General features: G+C 39.5%; 1 protein-coding gene across 7 annotated transcripts in view; it reads left to right on the top strand.

Annotated features, from left to right (window-relative positions):
* The first annotated feature begins 7,802 nt into the window (after window positions 1-7,802).
* Window positions 7,803-18,182, top strand: part of CROT (carnitine O-octanoyltransferase) — a 104,749-nt gene continuing 94,369 nt past the window's right edge. For 6 of the 7 annotated variants that reach the window (XM_036863814.1, XM_036863815.1, XM_036863811.1 and 3 more), the window contains exons 1-6: window positions 7,812-8,222; window positions 8,474-8,563; window positions 11,146-11,281; window positions 14,527-14,651; window positions 16,094-16,275; window positions 16,447-16,571. In XM_036863814.1, the coding sequence (XP_036719709.1) occupies window positions 11,167-11,281; window positions 14,527-14,651; window positions 16,094-16,275; window positions 16,447-16,571 (547 nt within the window). In that variant the 5' untranslated portion in view covers window positions 7,812-8,222; window positions 8,474-8,563; window positions 11,146-11,166. Of the gene's footprint in view, window positions 8,223-8,473; window positions 8,564-11,145; window positions 11,282-14,526; window positions 14,652-16,093; window positions 16,276-16,446; window positions 16,572-18,182 lie in introns of all 7 variants that reach the window. The other variant, XM_036863810.1, reaches the window with a different exon arrangement.

Here is an 18,182-nt window from a genome sequence, read left to right as displayed (position 1 = left end):
CCATGGGGTCACTGCTCCTTCCCCCTGGGTCCCGATGCGCACACTACTTTGTGTGTGCCCTTCAAGAGTGGATTCTCTGTTTCCTGCAGTCCTAAGTCCTGCAATCAAATCCTGCTCGCCTTCAAAGTCTGATTCTCTGGGAATTCCTTCTCCCATTGCCAGACCCCCAGGTTGGGAAGCCTGATGTGGGGTTCAGAACCTTCACTCCAGTGGGTGGACTTCTGTGGTATAATTGCTCTCCAGTTTGTGAGTCACCCATCCAGCGTTTATGGGATTTGATTTTATTGTGACTGGCCCCTCCTACCGTCTCATTGCAGCTTCTCCTTTGTCTTTGGATGTTTTCTGGTGAATTCCAGTGTCTTCCTGTCGATCATTGTTCAGCAGTTTGTTGTGATTCTGGTGATCTCACAAGAGGGAGTGAGCTCATGTCCTTCTACTTCACCATCTTCTGTTTAGGCTTAATTCTCTGTTTCCATGGAAACAGGATTTCTTTATTCTTTCAGAAGCACCTTTAGAAAAATGACCTGACTGCCTTTATTTTTAAGCTCCTCTCAAAATGAAAATTTGTTCCAACATGGATCCTGAAGGTTCAGCAAAACTGTTCATGAATGACTGGTTTTATTTCATTTTTTTCCAGCTTTATGGAGGTATAATTGACCAATAAAAAGTGTATATATTTAGAGTATACAACTTGATGATTTAGTATATGTATACATTGTGAATTACCACAATCAAGTTAATTAATACGTCCATCACCTCACATAGTTACTTTCTTTTCATTTCTTTTTTTTTGGCAGTGAGAACACTTAAGATCTGCTTTCTTAGCAAATTTCAAGTATTTCAATATTATTAACTATAGTCACCATGTTGTGAGATCCCCAGAATGAGTTCCTCTTGTAACTGAAAGCTTGACTAGCTTTGGAAACATCCCTTGAGGTTTTAGAAATTCCTATTAATTAAATAGCTATCTCTGGTCTCAAGTGTTCCTTTCATATTCAAACTCTGTACAGTTACCTTATTTTTTTTCTTTAAGAGATGTAGGCTGCGTCTCTCCTTTTTTTTGAACCTCCTTTTATTATCCTAAAAATGTTCTCTTCCCTACAAAAGAGGAATTGCTATCTAAATTATATTCTCCTATGAATCAGATTGTTTATAAATGTGAGTCTGATAATTAATCAGTTTAAAATGTCATTCTTTTTATCCTGTATTTCTAACACTCAAAAATAAGAATTTGTGAGAAGAAACAAATTGTGCATATGATTATATTTAATAATCCATTTTTTTAATTTCAAAATTTGAGCTATAATTCACATATCATAAAACTACCCTCTTAATTATACAATCCAGTGTTTAAAAATATATATTCACAAGGTTATGCAACCATTATCACTATCTAATTCCAGAACATTTTTATCACTCCAAAAGGACACTCCACTCCCACTAGCAGTCTTTCACCTTTCCACTCACCTCCCAGCCTCTGGTAACTACAAATTTACTTTCTGTCCCTATGGATTTGCTTATTCTACGAATGGAATATTTATGGAATCATATAAATGGAATCTCATGTATGTGACTTTTTTGTTTGCCCTCTTTCACTTAATGTAATGTTTTCAAGGTTAATCCATGTTTTATCAGTACTTTGTTCCTTTCTATTCCAGTCTCTTTATCCATTTGTCTGTTGACAGACTTTTTGACTTGATTCCACCTTTTGGCTACTGTGAATAGTGCTGCAATGAACATTTGTATGTAAGTGTTGTTGGAGTACCTATTTTCAATTCTTTGGGGTATATATTTGGAAGTGATATTGCTGGGTCATATAGTAACTCGATGTTTAACATTTTAAGGAATTGGCAAACTGCTTTCCAAAGTAGTTGCACTATACTACTTGGCCATAAAAAAGAAAGAAATAATGCCAGTTGCAGGAACATGGATGCAACTAGAGATTATCATACTAAGTGAAGTAAGTCAGAAAGAGGAAGACAAATATCATATCACTTATATGTGGAATCTAAAATATGACACGATTGAACCTATCTACTAAACAGAAGCAGACTCAAGGACATAGAGAACAGAGTTGTGGTTGCCATAGGGGAGGGGATTGGGGGAGGGATGGAGTGGGAGACTGAGGTTAACAGATGTAAGCTATTATATATGAAATGGATAAACAACAAGGCTCTACTGTATAGCACAGAGAACCATATTCAGTATCCTATGATAAACCATAATGGAAAAGAATATATATAAAAAAGAATGTATATGGGTATAACTGAATCACTTTGCTGTACAGCAGAAATTAACACAACATTGTAAATCAATTATACTTCAATAAAAAAAATGTAGCTGCACTATTCTATTCCATCAGCAATACGCAAGGATTCTAATTTCTCCACATTTTCCCCAACACTTGTTATTTTGCTTTTTTTTTTTTTAATAGTCATCCTAGTGGGTATAAAGTGGTTTCTCACTGTGGTTTTGGTATGCATTTCCCAAATGATAATGAGTTGAGTATCCTTTCATGCTCTTTTTGGCCATTTGTATATCTTCTTTGAACAAATGTCTTTGTAAGCCCTCTGCCCATTTAAAAAATATTTATTTATTTATTTATTTGGTTGCACCAGGTCTTAGTTGCAGCAGGCAGGCTCCTGCATTGTGGCAAGCGGGCTCCTTAGTTGCAGCTCTAGGGCTCCTTAGTTGTGGCATGAGAACTCTTAGTTGCGGCATGCATGCGGCATCTAGTTCCCTGACCAGGGATCGAATCCAGGCCCCCTGAATTGGGAGCATGAAGTCTTACCCACTGTGCCACCAGGGAAGTCCCCCTCTGCCCATTTTTTTTTTTTTTTTTAAATTATTGATTCCTACTGAATCAGCAACTCTGGGGGTAGGTAGAGCCTAGCAACATGTGTTTTTTTACTTTTTGTTTGTTTGTTTATTTATTTATGGCTGTGTTGGGTCTTCGTCTCTGTGCGAGGGCTTTCTCTAGTTGCGCCAAGCGGGGGCCACTCTTCATCGCGGTGCGCGAGCCTCTCACTATCGCGGCCTCTCTTGTTGCGGAGCACAGGCTCCAGACGCACAGGCTCAGCAATTGTGGCTCACGGGCCTAGCCGCTCCGTGGCATGTGGGATCCTCCCAGACCAGGGCTCGAACCCGTGTCCCCTGCATTGGCAGGCAGATTCTCAACCACTGCGCCACCAGGGAAGCCCTGCCCATTTTTTTAATCGGACAGATTTTTAAAAAATTTTGTCTCACTGTTTTAAGAGTTCTTTATATATTCTGGATGCTAGACCCTTATCAGATATACAATTTGCAAATATTTTCTAACATTCTGTAGGTTATATTTTCACCCTCTTGATAGTGTCTTTTGATGCAAAAGTGTTTTTAATTCTGATGAAATCCAATTTATCTGGTTTTTTCTTTCCTTTGTTGCTTGCGCTTTTGGTGTCATTTCAAAGAATCCTTTGCCAAACTTAAGGTCTTTTAAAAAGAAACCTTAATAGAATCCTTTCTTCTTCCTCACTAGTACAAGCAGTACTCATGTACTAGTCAAGTACTAGCAGTACTTTAGTGGACCTGTGGATCTTTTATTTACATGTTGTTATGAACCGATTCTATCCCTTAAAATTCATATGTTGAAGCCCTAATCCCCATTATCTCAGAATGTGACTGTATTTAGGGACAGAACTTTTAAAGAGACAATTAAGTTAATATAAGGCTGTTAGGGTGGGCCCTAATTCAATATGACTAGCGTCCTGGTAAGAAGAAATTAGGGGGCTTCCTTGGTGGCACAGTGGTTAAGAATCCACCTGACACGGGTTCGAGCCCTGGTCCAGGAAGATCCCACGTGCCATGGAGCAACTAAGCCCATGCACCACAACTACTGAGCCTGCACTCTAGAGACCGGGAGCCACAACTACTGAGCCTGTGTGCCGCAACTACTGAAGCCCGTGCACCTAGAGCCCCTGCTCCTCAACAAGAGAAGCCACCGCAATGAGAAGCCCGCGCACGACAGCAAAGAGTAGCCCCTGCTTGTCACAACTAGAGAAAGCCTGTGAGCAGCAACGAAGACCCAACATAGCCAAAAATAAATAAATAAAATAAATTCATTAAAAAAAATAATTCTAAAATAAAAGTTCTAAAATTAGCTTATGGTGATTGCATAACCATGTGAATATAGTAAAAGCCAGTGATTTATACACTTTAAATGGGGGAACTTTATGGTATGTAAATTATATCTTGACAAAGCTGTTAATTCATGTTCTGTTTAGTAATACAGAATTTTTCTGAGATATAAAGACATAATAGTTATCTTAACTCTTCCCTAGGATTTCGGTGGTGAATTTTTTTTTTAATTAATTAATTAATTTATTTATGGCTGTGTTGGGTCTTCATTTCTGTGCGAGGGCTTTCTCTAGTTGTGGCAAGCGGGGGCCACTCTTCATCGCGGTGCGCGGGCCTCTCACTGTCGTGGCCTCTCTTGTTGCGGAGCACAGGCTCCAGACGCGCAGGCTCAGTAATTGTGGCTCACGGGCCCAGTTGCTCCGCAGCATGTGGGATCTTCCCGGACCAGGGCTCGAACCCGTGTCCCCTGCATTGGCAGGCAGATTCTCAACCACTGCGCCACCAGGGAAGCCCGGTAAATTTTTATATACAGTAAATATCACTAAAGGCAAGTCCAAACCACTGACTAGTACTAAGAAGAGGCCCTTTGTATGCTCATCTGCTGTTGGTGGTGGAGTTCTCGGCATCCAGTATATTTTAATTTGCTGTTAGCTGCTTTGTGAAGTGACTACCTGTCTACTGCCCCCATCCCCTCATTAAAAATAAGAAAATATCACAGAATTATTTCTTCAATATGTTCATTTTATACATTGGGATGAAAGTAGATTAAAGATCTGTCTCATAGATTAGAGCTATTTATACTACAACTCATTACTTCTTAGAGCCACAAGTCTTAGCAGTAAACTAGCTATGCAGATCAAAATGTAAATTCCTGGTTTTTTAATACTTTTTATGGTGGAACTAATCCAGACTTGTCTATAAGATTTTGTCTATAGACTTGTCTACAAAGAGCTTTTTCTATTTGTGGTAGACTGAGAAAGAGCTACATAGGATTAAAAATGAAAGATCTCATGGGAGTAAAAATGAAAGATCTTTTATGGCAACTTAAAAACCTTATTATCACCACTGGTAATACTTACAAGTTTTTCTCTAGAAAAATATTTTGACTCAACAATCAATTTTTAATCTTGGGACAACTTCTTGTTATCAATATATGTCATGTGCCTCCTCACTAGCCACTATCACCCACTCCACTCTAAGAGATGAAAACTAGTTCAAATTTAACCTGAACAGAACATAATTTGGAATCTGCCAATAAAACACATATTATGTATTTTGAAGAAAAATCATTTTAAAATATATGCTTTGGGGGATTATTAGTACCTCTGCTTATCAGTATATTTTCTGTTTTATAATTTTTCAATTTTCTTAATTCTTGTACTTTTTAAAAGAATTAATTAATTAAAAAAAATTAATTAATTTATTTTTGGCTGAGTTGGGTCTTCGTTGCGGTGTGCGGACTTCTCATCTTGGTGGCTTCTCTTGTTGTGGAGCACGGGCTCTAGGAGTGCGGGCTTCAGTAGCCATGGCTCACGAGCTCTAGAGCGCAGGTTCAGTAGTTGTGGTGCACGGGCTTAGTTGCTCCGCAGCATGTGGGATCTTCGCGGACCAGGGCTCGAACCCTTGTCCCCTGCATTGGCAGGCGGATTCTTAACCACTGCGCCACCAGGGAAGCCCTTATTTGTATATTTTTAAACATCATCTTTTCTCCCCCTGCATACCCAAGTCTCTGTTCCACTCCTTTTCACTCAGTACCACAGGTTTTTCTCTTTCTAAGAATCCAGGAATCTTTACAGAAATATCTTGTTGCCCTTTAAATAAACATTAAGACTAGGAGAGGGGCAGTGAAGCTAAGTGACCCTAAATCACCCACAGTCATTAAACATGCATAAACTTTAAGAGGTGCCAAAATTCTCTAGGAAGGAAAAAAAAATACAGTGAAGGTTTTTTGACTATTTTTTTTTTTTGACTATTTTTAAAATTCTGTTTAAGAATACTATCTTGTAAGCCAATTTGAACATTATCCAGAACACAGAACTTAAATACTATGAGAGAAAAGTTCTTTACCGCACCTGCAGAAATTACTACTACAACTTTACAATCCCTTATCTGAAAACTTTTTTGGCCTGATGTTTCAGAATTCAGAACTTTTATCAGAGAAGTGTGTCTGCCACGTATTAAGTAACATCTCCAGCAAGTGTGGAAGTTACACTGTAACCAAACTCATTAATATTTCTGTAGAGAACTTATGAGTATTCACACCAAATGAATATTCAGTTATACATAGCCTCAGTTCCCTTCTGGTCAGATTTTACTATTAAGGGACTTAGGAAAGACAGATAAAGGACCTGTAATGACACGTTAATTTGGAATCCAGTTATTTATATTTGGTATTCAGTTCAGAGCCACTGTAAAGTATTTGTCTTTTCTTCCACAAAAATGAAAGTGTATTTAAAATGAAAAATGAAACAGTAGGGGCTTCCCTGGTGGCGCAGTGGTTGAGAGTCTGCCTGCCAGTGCAGGGGACACGGGTTCGAGCCCTGGTCTGGGAAGATCCCACATGCCGCGGAGCAACTAGGCCCGTGAGCCACAACTACTGAGCCTGCGCGTCTGGAGCCTGTGCTCCGCAACGAGAGGCCACGACAGTGAGAGGCCCGTGCACCGCGATGAAGAGTGGCCTCCACTCGCTGCAACTAGTGAAAGCCCTCGCACAGAAACGAAGACCCAACACAGCCAAAAATTAAAAAAAAAAAAATTAATTAATTAAAAAAAAGGAAAAAAAATGAAACATATTTCAGGAGGTAAATGTAAAAATGATTTGCCTGTGAAACTAAGTTAACTATATTATGATCTTCCTCTAGAACTTGCCTAGTTCCCTCTGGTTAAAACCTTCATTTCTTGGTGCGATAGTAAAAGACATCAGGTCAACCTCAAGCTTGCAGTGTGAGTCCTGGGGGCTTCGAGGACCTTGGGCAGCATGAAGACCTGTGGAAAGGTAGGGACGCCCTGACGGAGAAGAGCGCTGCAGCCTCTCTACGCTGGGCAAATTTCAGCCTCGGTGGATGAAGGAAAAGAGAGGTCAAGTAGGGATTTATGTGGTTACTGTTCTCTTCCTAGGACACGGAGTGAAAAATAGGATTCCTTTTTAGGGCGCTGGTATATATTCTTACTTGGGGGTTACAAAAAGCGTCACACTGGGAACGGGGTAAGAGCGGCTGGTAAGCCATAGGTGGGGCTAGAAGAGGAACAGGGCAGTTGGGTGAAAATGGGCCATCTCTTCCTACATCCGTTCCAGAGGGTTAGGTAACTGCATGAGCGGAGCACGGCCCTTAGCGCCCTCCGTGTCCCTGGCAATGCGCTGAGCTCCACCGGCAGCAAGCAGTTGACTGCTGCCGGTCTGGGTTTGGACCGTTTCTCTCGTCCGCCCCGCCGAGCCTTTCCGAGGCCCGAAACCTTGACCCCTACCCCCGACAGAAGACGGGAGGCGGAGCTAGGTCGCACCAGAGCGCAGGCCCGGCCCGCCACCCCCGCCTTCAAGCACGCGGGGGGTTGGGGGGAGGAACCGTCGCTTCTTCCCAGCCAATCCCCGTTCCCCGTTGCCCGGGGGGCGGGACCCTAGCGGGTCTCCGTCCAATTGCCGCTCCGGGGCGGCCTCAGGGAAGCGAGCCTGCGCAGCTGAGCGCTGCGGCGGAGTTTATCAACCGCTGTGGGTCGGGAGTGGTCGGCCTGCGGAGTAGAGTTCCCTCCCTCCCTTCTTTTTCCCTCTCTCCCCGGCTAACCCTCGAGGGGTGGGGAAAAGTTAAGGCGTTAGAACAGCGTTAAATAGTGGAGAGCGTCAGAGGTGTCAGGACTGGCGGGGGTGGCATCAGGCATCTCGCTTGCCGGGGTCTGAGAGGTATCCTTGAGGCTGGGCCGCTAGGCTGGTCCGTCGTGGTGCTTGGTTGAATTTCTCTCACCTGGTGGCTTTGGAGTATGCGGAGCTGCCTTTGCGTTGGTGGGAGGAGTCTCCGACCTCGTCGCCCTCTACCCCTCCTGTCTCTAGAGCCAAGCTTTGAACTTGCAGCCCTACGACAAAGCGCCGGCACCAGATACCCGGGCACCGGGAGGTACATCGTTTCTGGGGACTGTCTCATGGAAGGGAGTGTAGTTGTCCTAGTAGTTAACCTAGTTAATAGTGTAGTAATTTTTATCCAGCTTTCTGGCAGCTGGACTGTTTGCGTGTGTCTGCTGTGATTGCCAAAAGTTTGAGGCTTGGGGCCTCCAACCCCTAAGTTGTTTGTCTTCCACCTTCTTTTACTAGTTTCTGTTAATTTTTTACCCCTGCAATTGTTAAACTTGTTTTTCTTCCTGCCCACAGTCACCAGCCCAGTTCAAATCTCTGTGATTCCAAAATAGATTTGTTGCAACACGCTCTTGGAAGTCGTAAACAATTGATCTTGGTGTACCGGTATGTGATAATCTATTTTACTTGTTTCTGTTTCTTGTTTACCTGATTCTGTTTTCTACTTTGAGTTTACATCTTATTGCTCCCAGGAGGCCCACTGTAATTAAATCCAGCGTCATCATTTTCTTAATGCATTTGTAGGTTAGTTTAGAATTGTATTATTTAATCTTTGTGATTGAGAGTTCAAAACAATCCTCCATGAAAGAATCTGATAATTCTTGTTTTTACTGTGTACCTTTTGGTGAGTTAAGACTGTAGTGAGTATGGTACTGGTAGTCGTGGTCTCAGATTCCTAGAGTCTAGTGAGTGGCAGGGATGTATACAGAGAATAGCTTATTTTTTTCTATATATGTGTGTTAGTTTCCTATTGCTACCATAACAATTTATCACAAACCTAACAGTTAAAAAAACACAAACTTATTAACTAGCAGCTCTGTAGATGGGAGGTCTCTGTAGGTTTAGCTGGGTACGCTGCTTCGGATCTCACAAAGCTGAAATAAAAGTTATGTTGGTCTGGGCTTTCTGAGGGAGAATCCATCTCCAGGCTCATTGAAGTTGTTGGCAGAATTAATTTCCATGCAGTTGTAGGCGCGAGGTTCCAGTTTCCTTACTGGCTGTCAGCTGGGGCCTCTCTCAGTTCCACAAGACCACCTGCATTTTCAAAGCCAGATAGCACCTCCAATCCTTTTCATGTTTTTAATCTCCCTGACTAGTCTTCTGACACCTCCTGGAGAAAGCTTTCTGCTCCAGAGGGCTCAAATGATTAGATTAGGTTCACCTGGATAACCTCCCTACTTCAAGTAAGGTCAATTGTGCAATAACACCATTACAGTCAAGGAAGTGATAATCTCATATTCACAGGTTCTGCGTATTAGAGGGGGCAGAATCATGGGAGCAGCTCATAGAAATTCTACCTAGCCTGATATGGTTGTCTTAAAACTAGATTATTTTTACAGTGCAGTTTTGCAGGTATTAAAAAAAAAAACCAAAACCCTAACAACAACTCTGTCTGATTATTTGAGCATCCTCTCTACAGATGAAGAAATTCAGGTAAAGTTATTTGTGCAGGGGCATATGGCTAGAAAATGGCGAGTTGGTATTTGGACCCAGATCTACATTTCTATTCGATCTAAAGGCATGTTTACGGATGGTGAAAGTGAAGTGCTTCTTCCTATTTAGAAAGGAAGAAGCAGAGAAATTGAGATCTTTGTTGTACCTCATTTTTGGGGTTATCTTTTTATATTAGTGGTGTAGGCTAAGCTCTTCTCCCCTAACAAAGAAAGCCAAACTACAATGGCATTAATAAAAGTTTTTTTTTTTTTTTGATATATCTAGAAGAAGGAGTCCAGGGCTAGTAGGAAGATTCTGACAGCCTCAGTACGTGGCTCCTGTAAATGGGTCCAAAGTGCTGTTCCAGTTGGGACTTTCCTGATAGGCAGTGAGGAGGAGAGAAAGCACAGGAGAACACCTGTAGTTCCTTACAGGGGAATGATCTGGTGGCAACATACAAGTCGCAAAGCCATACTGAGCTCCAAGGGAGAGTAGGAAAGATACAGCTATATGGCTGTCTACCCAGCTGAAACTCAGGATTCTGTTAAGAAAGAAGGGGGAAAGTTATATTGGCTGAAAACAGTCTCTGCCACACCATTGTTTTTTATAATGTTTTATTCTGTAACTTTCTGAGTGGAATATTTTATTTGGCTTTGCTGTTAGTTTTAACAAGTAGTATTTGAAAGGACAGGAAATTCTTATTCAATATTAATGTTTCTTCATTTCTCAACTGCTATTTTAATATATAATTTATAAAGGCTTCTTTGAGGAATCTCTTTATTCACATTTTGTATCACTTTGATTTTTCTGAAAATTAATACATCTGTGGAAAATGTACAAGATTGCTTTGGGATACTTGAGATCATTCTGTATAGGCCTCACACCACTGCAGGATTAGGTTACAGCAGCCTGTCATATGATTTATGTACTCTGTAACATTTTGTAACTCTATAGTTGGATGACTCTTCCACTACTTTTCGTATTTTCCTCTTCAAAGTTCTTTCTCTCAGCCCATTATCCTTTTCTACACATCTGAATTCTACCTACCCATTTAGACCTACTGTAAGTCCCCTCACCCACTATCGTGTAGCCTTTGTATGGGAGGAAGATTGTGGTCAAACAGATCTGGATTTGAGTTGTTCGTTTGACCTTAGGCAATTTACTAAATCTCTCTGAGTTTTGACTTCTTATGTAAAACGGCAGTGAATGCCACCTTTCAGAGATAGTGTGAATATGAGAGAGATAACACATTTTCTATAACACTTATTGCAGTACTTGGCAAATAGTAGGTGCTCAATAAATGATAATTATACTGGTCTCACTGATCACTCCTTGACCTCTAGCACATTTGACTCTACACTTTTTTTTTTTTAAATTGGTTTTCTCTCTCTGACAAGTTAATGAATTCCTAAGGACTAGGACCAAGTCCTAGATATACTGTGGTCACTAAATAGTGATGTAGTGAGTTGACACTAGCATCTAAAAGAATATTTATGAAATTGAATTGTGAGGTGAGGGCTTTTTTTTTCCTTTAGTGTTCCTATTGTGATCGCATCATGGAAAATCAGTTGGCTAAATCAACTGAAGAAAGAACATTTCAGTACCAGGATTCTCTTCCATCACTGCCTGTTCCTTCACTTGAAGAATCATTAAAGAAATACCTTGAATCAGGTATGTTTGTAATCTTTTAGCATATATTAATATTGCTAGCAACTTAGAAAACTGCGAAATTATTAGAAGTTGATGAGGGTCTAATTGCTTTTTCCTCTAGGCTTATGATAATTAAAATTATCCTTAAAATGTCCAAAACATTTCTGTCTTTCTCTCTCACGTTAATTTTTCCATAGTTTAAAAAGCCAGGTAGTACTTTTAGGCTTACAATAAGAAGTACTAGTTCTCTGCCTCATTTCCCCCACTGCCAATTCCATGCCCTTAGGCAAGCATTTTCAAATATTTTATCTGCTTCTTGTGTTTACCTCCAGATTTAAACTAACATTCTTATATACTACTATTTCTTGGATTTTTTTTTTAGTCGTAGATGTTATATATTAGTTCCTAAAAAGATGTAGATTTAGCTGTCCTACACCCCCTAACCTCCACCTTCGCGTCCCAACGTTTATGCAGTCTAACATATCCACATTTTCCCTCTCATTTTCTCTGTGTAGTTGTAAGAAATCACCATTTGCAGTTAAATTAGTGTTCACCTGATTTAAATCAGTATTTACCTGAATTGATTTACCTGACCATTGAGGGTTTGTGGTTATGCAGTTATTCACAAGAGACCCATTCAGTGTACAGTACTTTGATTACCTTTTTGCTGCATTTTTGGGTTTTTCCTCATTTTTCATTTGCTTAGTATGCTTTGTATCCACAACTAATTCACTCCCAAATACTTCACTACACCTAAAATCCCTGAATCCATTTAAATACATATGATAGTCCGTCAGTTTTATTTCTTCTTGGAGACATCCCTCCTGGGGCCCCCTACCTTCTTGTTCCAATCAGTGTTCACTTTTGTCAAGCTGGCTGGACAACGCTTACCCTGGGGCTCTCCCATAGCCATCATCCTGGCTGTTCTCTTCACCTTTGTCTCCTGTGTTGTATTCCATGGTTCCTGGGTTCTGTCTTCCTCTTTTATTCCCTTATTTTGGTGAAGTAAATCTTCAGTAGCTATTTGAGAAAGGGTGTCTGGGAGGAAACGAATGTTATGACCTAAAAATGTATTTATGCTACTCATACTTGACTGTTTGGCTGAGTATAGAATTCTGGGTTGGAAATGGCTTTTTCGTAAGTTTTGAAGGCACTGTTCGTTTGCTCCTCTTGAGAAATCTGATGCCATTCTGGTATTTGATCCTGTAATGTGACCTGCTGTTTTTCACTCCCTGGATGTGTTTGGAAACCTTTTCTTTATCCCTATTATTCTGAGTATCTCAGTGATGTCCCATGGTGTGTAGGTTTTGTCATTTATTTCTCTGAACACTCAGTGGGTCCCTTCCATGTAAAAAATCATGTTCTTCAGTTGTAGGAAATTTTTAAAATTTCATTTCCTTTATAGTTTTCTCCTCGCTTCTTTTCTCTTTCTGAGAGCAACTCCTATTACTTGGATCTGGGTCCTTCTGGGCGAAGCTTTTAATTAAAAAATTGTTTTCCTTTCATTTTTAGTACCTGTCCCTTTTTGGTCCATTTACTGTTTGATATCATTAGTCCTTTTTTGGTTTGTTCTGCTCTCTGACTGTTATGTTAGAGGCTTTCCTCAAATATCTGGCAATCCTTAGTCATTCATATTTGAGTCAGACCCTGAGAAGCTGACTGGGAGCTCCGTGTGCGTGGGTAGACCTTGGCGACAAGTGGGCCTTATAATGAGCCTTGAAGGGTAATAGGGCAGAGATCTAGCAGTTTCATTGGGACATATCCAAATACCAGTACTCCTTTCTCATGGACTGATTGATAGCTTCCCCAAAGAAGAATTCTCTCATCTTTTGTTGCGAAGGCATAAGCCTGACTGCTAGTGTTTTGGGAGCTGAGTGGAGAGGGGCGCAGGAGGGCTCATTGTTCTGGTGTGCACTTTCTTTGTAATCCCTCTTTTTAAAATATGAGCTAGAATCCATGTATTCTGCTTGTTTGGTACAACTTCTCCTAAGAGTAAACCTTCAGATTTCTAGTGCCATTGGGAAGGAGTTGCCTGGCTTTCTAGAATGGAGAAGATCTACAGGGACATATGTGGATGGGGTGGTTGTCTGCTGCTTTTACCGACGACGTTGAAGCAGTTGTCCTTTTTTCAGCCTCACTTTGTCCCTTGCCTTTAGAAGTCCATGTGTCTTGAATTCTTGAACTTTCCTGGGGTTCTGCTGCAGGAGTTAGCTTGCTTGTTGGTTTGCACCTAACCCTCCCGTCTCCCACTACATTCCACTTTCCAGGCTGTCGATGCTTTCTCCATTCTGCGGTCAGTCACCATTTTCCTACGTGTTTTTTAATTTGTAAAATGTTAACTTGTCTGCTGTCCTCTCTTCTTTCATTTTCTATGTCCTTATGAATTTATGCCTTTTTAATTACTCTCATTTTAGTGAGTTTCTAGAAGTGAAGATAAATTTATGACCTTAGTTCCCTTTGTTTAATTGGAAGCCCTCTGATTTTTTTTTTTAATTCTTTTTTCGCACCTACTTTCATCTTGGAATTCTAGTTTCTTTTTTAAAAAAATCACTGATTATTCACTTGTGCTCTCTGAATGCAGCTATTTAAATTAACTTTAAGAGAAGACTTTGAAGTGACAAAAATAAAACAAAAGGAAGATATTAATGTCCCTTGATTTCTAATTTACTTTCATCTATAGCTTAATTTTCAGAACACTTGGTTTTCATGGACTAGGTATAATTCCTAAGTATACCCCTGTATACTTTGTGTGTGTGTGTGTGTGTGTGTGTGTGTGTGTGTGTCTCTGTGTGAGGGAAATCGTTATTGGCCAGAAGGGACCCTACACTGCTCTGGGAAGGCTTTACACTGAAATTTACATACATATTGCACTTACATTCATAATGTTTAAGGCTCTGCTTCAACATTAATGGAAAGAAGCTTTAATTTCTCTCAGTCATGGCTAAACAGGATTTACTTTCCTATTGGACTAGTAGCTAGATGATAGTCCTGTATGTCATTTTAACTATCATCGTCCAGAATGATTTTTAAATAATTTTGGGGGAAGTAGTTATCAGACTACATAGTATCCACTGTTTTATTTTTTCCAGTATTTTGCATTATTGCTTTTCAGCCATTTTCATGTTGTAAACTCGATTATAATTTAGTGGACTGCTCTAATACATAAGTGTTTTATATAACTGAGTCAAGATTTGTGTAAGAATAACTGAGGTGAGTTTGTGGTACTTGATATCTAAGTACTTTAATGCATATTTTTTTCTTTATAGTAAAGCCATTTGCAAATGAAGAAGAATATAAGAAAACTGAAGCAATTGTCCAAAAATTTCAAAATGGTATTGGAGAAAAATTGCAGCAGAAATTACTTGAAAGGGCAAAAGAAAAAAGAAATTGGGTATTTATGTTATTGTACTTAGAAGTAGAATATTGATACTTAATGAAAAAAGTGTATCTGGCTTTCTTTTTAAAATTATTACTGTACTGTAAAATCCTTACCATTATTGTTGTCTTTATCATCATCCAAAAGAATGAGTGAATTGGTTAACTCTGGGGAGTTTTAAGTGTTGTGTGTGGGCTCCTCTCCTATTTGGGAACTTGTTAAAATGCAGAGTTCCTGGGACCAGTGATTCTGGTTCAGTATCTCTGGAATGGGGGCCCAGAAATCCTTATTTTAACAACTACTCCATGTGGTTCTGATGCAGGTCATCTGTAGACCATGCTTGAGGAAAACCTTTTGCCCAGATAATCAAAGTCCCACAACACTAAAATACACATCACATTGGTGGCATACAAATATTTAAACAGTACGTAGGAGAAAAGGGCCATTACAAAAGTGGAGTGGAGAATGGTTATGAGTAGTCTGTGTTTCAGTTAGGTAGACTGAGGAGACAGTGGTTTAATAATTACTGAGGATCTCAGTAATTTGCCACAAGGAATCTTCTTTGACTTTTTCGTCTTAACTACTCTGCTTCTGTAGTACAAACCAGAGCATGAGTTTTCATAATTTAAGATATTGCCTTAATCTAGAAATAATTATTGTAACTGTCATTTAGTTTTAGAAATAAAAAGCAAGTTGATCTTCTCATTGTCCTTTGATACCTATGATGGAATAATAAATACCTCAAGATTCCTTTTTTCTCAATCTTGAGCCTTGAGTGACTTTAATTAGGGTAAAGGTAAAGAAGTTGTTGTTCTGCCTGTATCCTTTTCACTTATATCTTTTTCGAAATGACTGATTATAGTTTATAACATCAAATTCTTCAAAAAGAGCTCCAGGTAATTTGATGAGATCCACTTACTTATACATGAAATTCAGCTGAATGTTGTGAAAGAGGGACACATAGAAAGTGGTATCAGTGAAAAATCCAAATTAGTTTTAAGCCTACTGAAAAGTTTTCATATTTCTATGAAAAAGGAAATAGGAAAATTATAAGTGCCTTAATAATTGTTATAATTGAGGATTTGTTGAATATCTATTGTACCCCAGGTACTCTGAGAAAACACACCTAGAGTACTTTGTTGGGTACTCCTGGTACTCTGAGTACTTGGTGATTTCAGTATGATCGGTCTGAAGGTGTTTGTTTCAGTGCTTTCTTGTTTCACGTTTTTGATAATGTAGTTGAACTGAATAGTACTTAATTCAGATCCCATAATTCTGAAAGAAAGAAATGATCATAGTACCGTTTTTTAATATCTGTGATGATTTAAAATGAAACATGTTTTTAAGTGTTGAAGACTAATTAAAGAAAAAAGGACAAATAGAGCTTTTTTCTCCCCAGCAGTTACACACTGAAGTATTATCAGTAGCATTAGGCTGATGTTCTTAATTTCTTTTAGCTGGAAGACTGGTGGCTGAATGTTGCCTACCTGGATGTTCGTATACCATCACAACTGCATGTCAACTTTGGGGGTCCTGCAAGCCATATTGAACACTACTGGCCTCCAAAGGAAGGCACGCAATTGGAAAGAGGAAGTATAAGTCTTTGGCATATCTTGAACTACTGGCAGCTATTAAGAAAGTAAGGATAGTTATGTCAATTTGGTTACATATTTACCCAAGATCTCAGGTCGCACAATGTTGAGAAGCTTAATTTACTCGTTTGGGGATGAATACTATAGGTGTGACTGTTTGGTTTATAAATTTTATAATGATTTCTTGGTCAATATACTTTTTTGGTTTGTTTTAATAGAGAAAAATTGCCTGTTCATAAAGTTGGAAATACTCCTCTAGATATGAATCAATTCCGAATGCTGTTTGCCACCTGCAAGGTTCCAGGAATTACTAGAGATTCACTTATTAATTATTTTAGGACTGGTAAGTAGAAAACAAACACATGTGCTTTTTCTCGTAAAAGCATTGGGATTTGGGTAGTTTTGCTGCAGTTTCTTCTGTGATGCTGTGGAACATCCTTTTTCTTTTCGGCTGCTCCGCGTGCCTTGCGAGATATTAGTTCCCTGATCAGGGATAGAACCTGGGCCCACAGCAGTGAAAGTGCCGAGTCCTAACCACTGGACCACCAGGGAATTCCCATGACACTGTGGAGCATACTTTTTTTTTTTTTAATTTGGAACATACTGTTTTGAAAAATATTTCTTACTGGATTTTGACTAATCAGAAGCTTTCTATGAACCTTTTCTTTCAGTCATAGTGATTAGCTGGAAGTAATTTTTGGGAATGGATTTTTTTTTTTAAACCAATCATTTTAGGGATTCTTTTTTTATATAAATTAATTAATTAATTAATTAATTTTTGGCTGTGTTGGGTCTTTGTTTCTGTGCGAGGACTTTCTCCAGTTGCGGCGAGTAGGGGCCACTCTTCATCGCAGTGCGCGGGCCTCTCACTGTCGTGGCCTCTCTTGTTGTGGAGCACAGGCTCCAGGTGCGCAGGCTCAGTAATTGTGGCTCACGGGCCCAGCTGCTCTGCCGCATGTGGGATCTTCCCAGACCAGGGCTCGAACCTGTGTCCCCTGCGTTGGCAGGCAGATTCTCAACCACTGCGCCACCAGGGAAGCCCGGGAATGGATTTTTTGAAACTGTCTTACATGGTTCTGTACAAACCTGTTGCTTATGTTGCATCATTTGAGAGTTTAAATTTTAGTTAAAGAGTAGAATTGTGAATCCGTTTTAGGAGATCTGGAGCATATGATCTGGATCCTTCTCTTTCTACCCTCATTTCTTACCTGAATTCTCTTTCTGAGTGTTTGTATGTGCTCATCATGTCCCATTTGTCTTTGTGAGTATGCTTTCCTCCCCTCAACCCACCCCTCTTCCTCGTATGAGGTAAGAGCCTGATACCAATCTTCTTGAAGGCACATGAGTTCAGATTGACTCATCAGAGTTTTTGTTTTTACAGTTAGTTTAATGGCACTTTCTGCTTGGTGTCCTAGCATATCTTCAAAGGGAAAATTCTATCGTAGTAACTGCTGGTTTCCAGTTACTTCAGGAATTTTTCTTATAAATTTAATAACATAGTTTATATTACTGCAGAATGTCATTATGAATGGATATTTTTCTTATATAAAATTTTATTTAAAAGTAAAATTTCAATACCCAATTTTGCTTATAGTGTGAGAAGTATAAGTTTACTTTCATGTAGAACTCAACTTCTTGCATGTAAAACTCTGTAGGAGCTTGAGATATTTAATGTCCTTAAGCCCAGACACATTTACCTTGATGTTGCAAGAGAAAGAATTAAAAGAAAGAATTAGGAACCTGGTTATTTATGGCATAAAGTTGAACGTCCAAATGTGAATTGAAAAGATGAACAGGAGAAAATTGATAGGAGAATAGCAGTAGCAAAGAGAAATAATATGCATATTAGTTAAGAACTATTATCAATAGACCTGGTTTTGAATTCAATCTTTTATTGCTTAGTAGGTATGTCTGTAGATAAGGTAAGTTCTTTAAGTTACAGTGCATAAGGTGG

The sequence above is a fragment of the Balaenoptera musculus genome, chromosome 9 (assembly GCF_009873245.2).
Source record: "Balaenoptera musculus isolate JJ_BM4_2016_0621 chromosome 9, mBalMus1.pri.v3, whole genome shotgun sequence".
NCBI lineage: Eukaryota > Metazoa > Chordata > Mammalia > Artiodactyla > Balaenopteridae > Balaenoptera > Balaenoptera musculus.
Note: the sequence above shows the minus strand (reverse complement) of the source record. Positions and strands in the feature narration are given on the sequence as shown.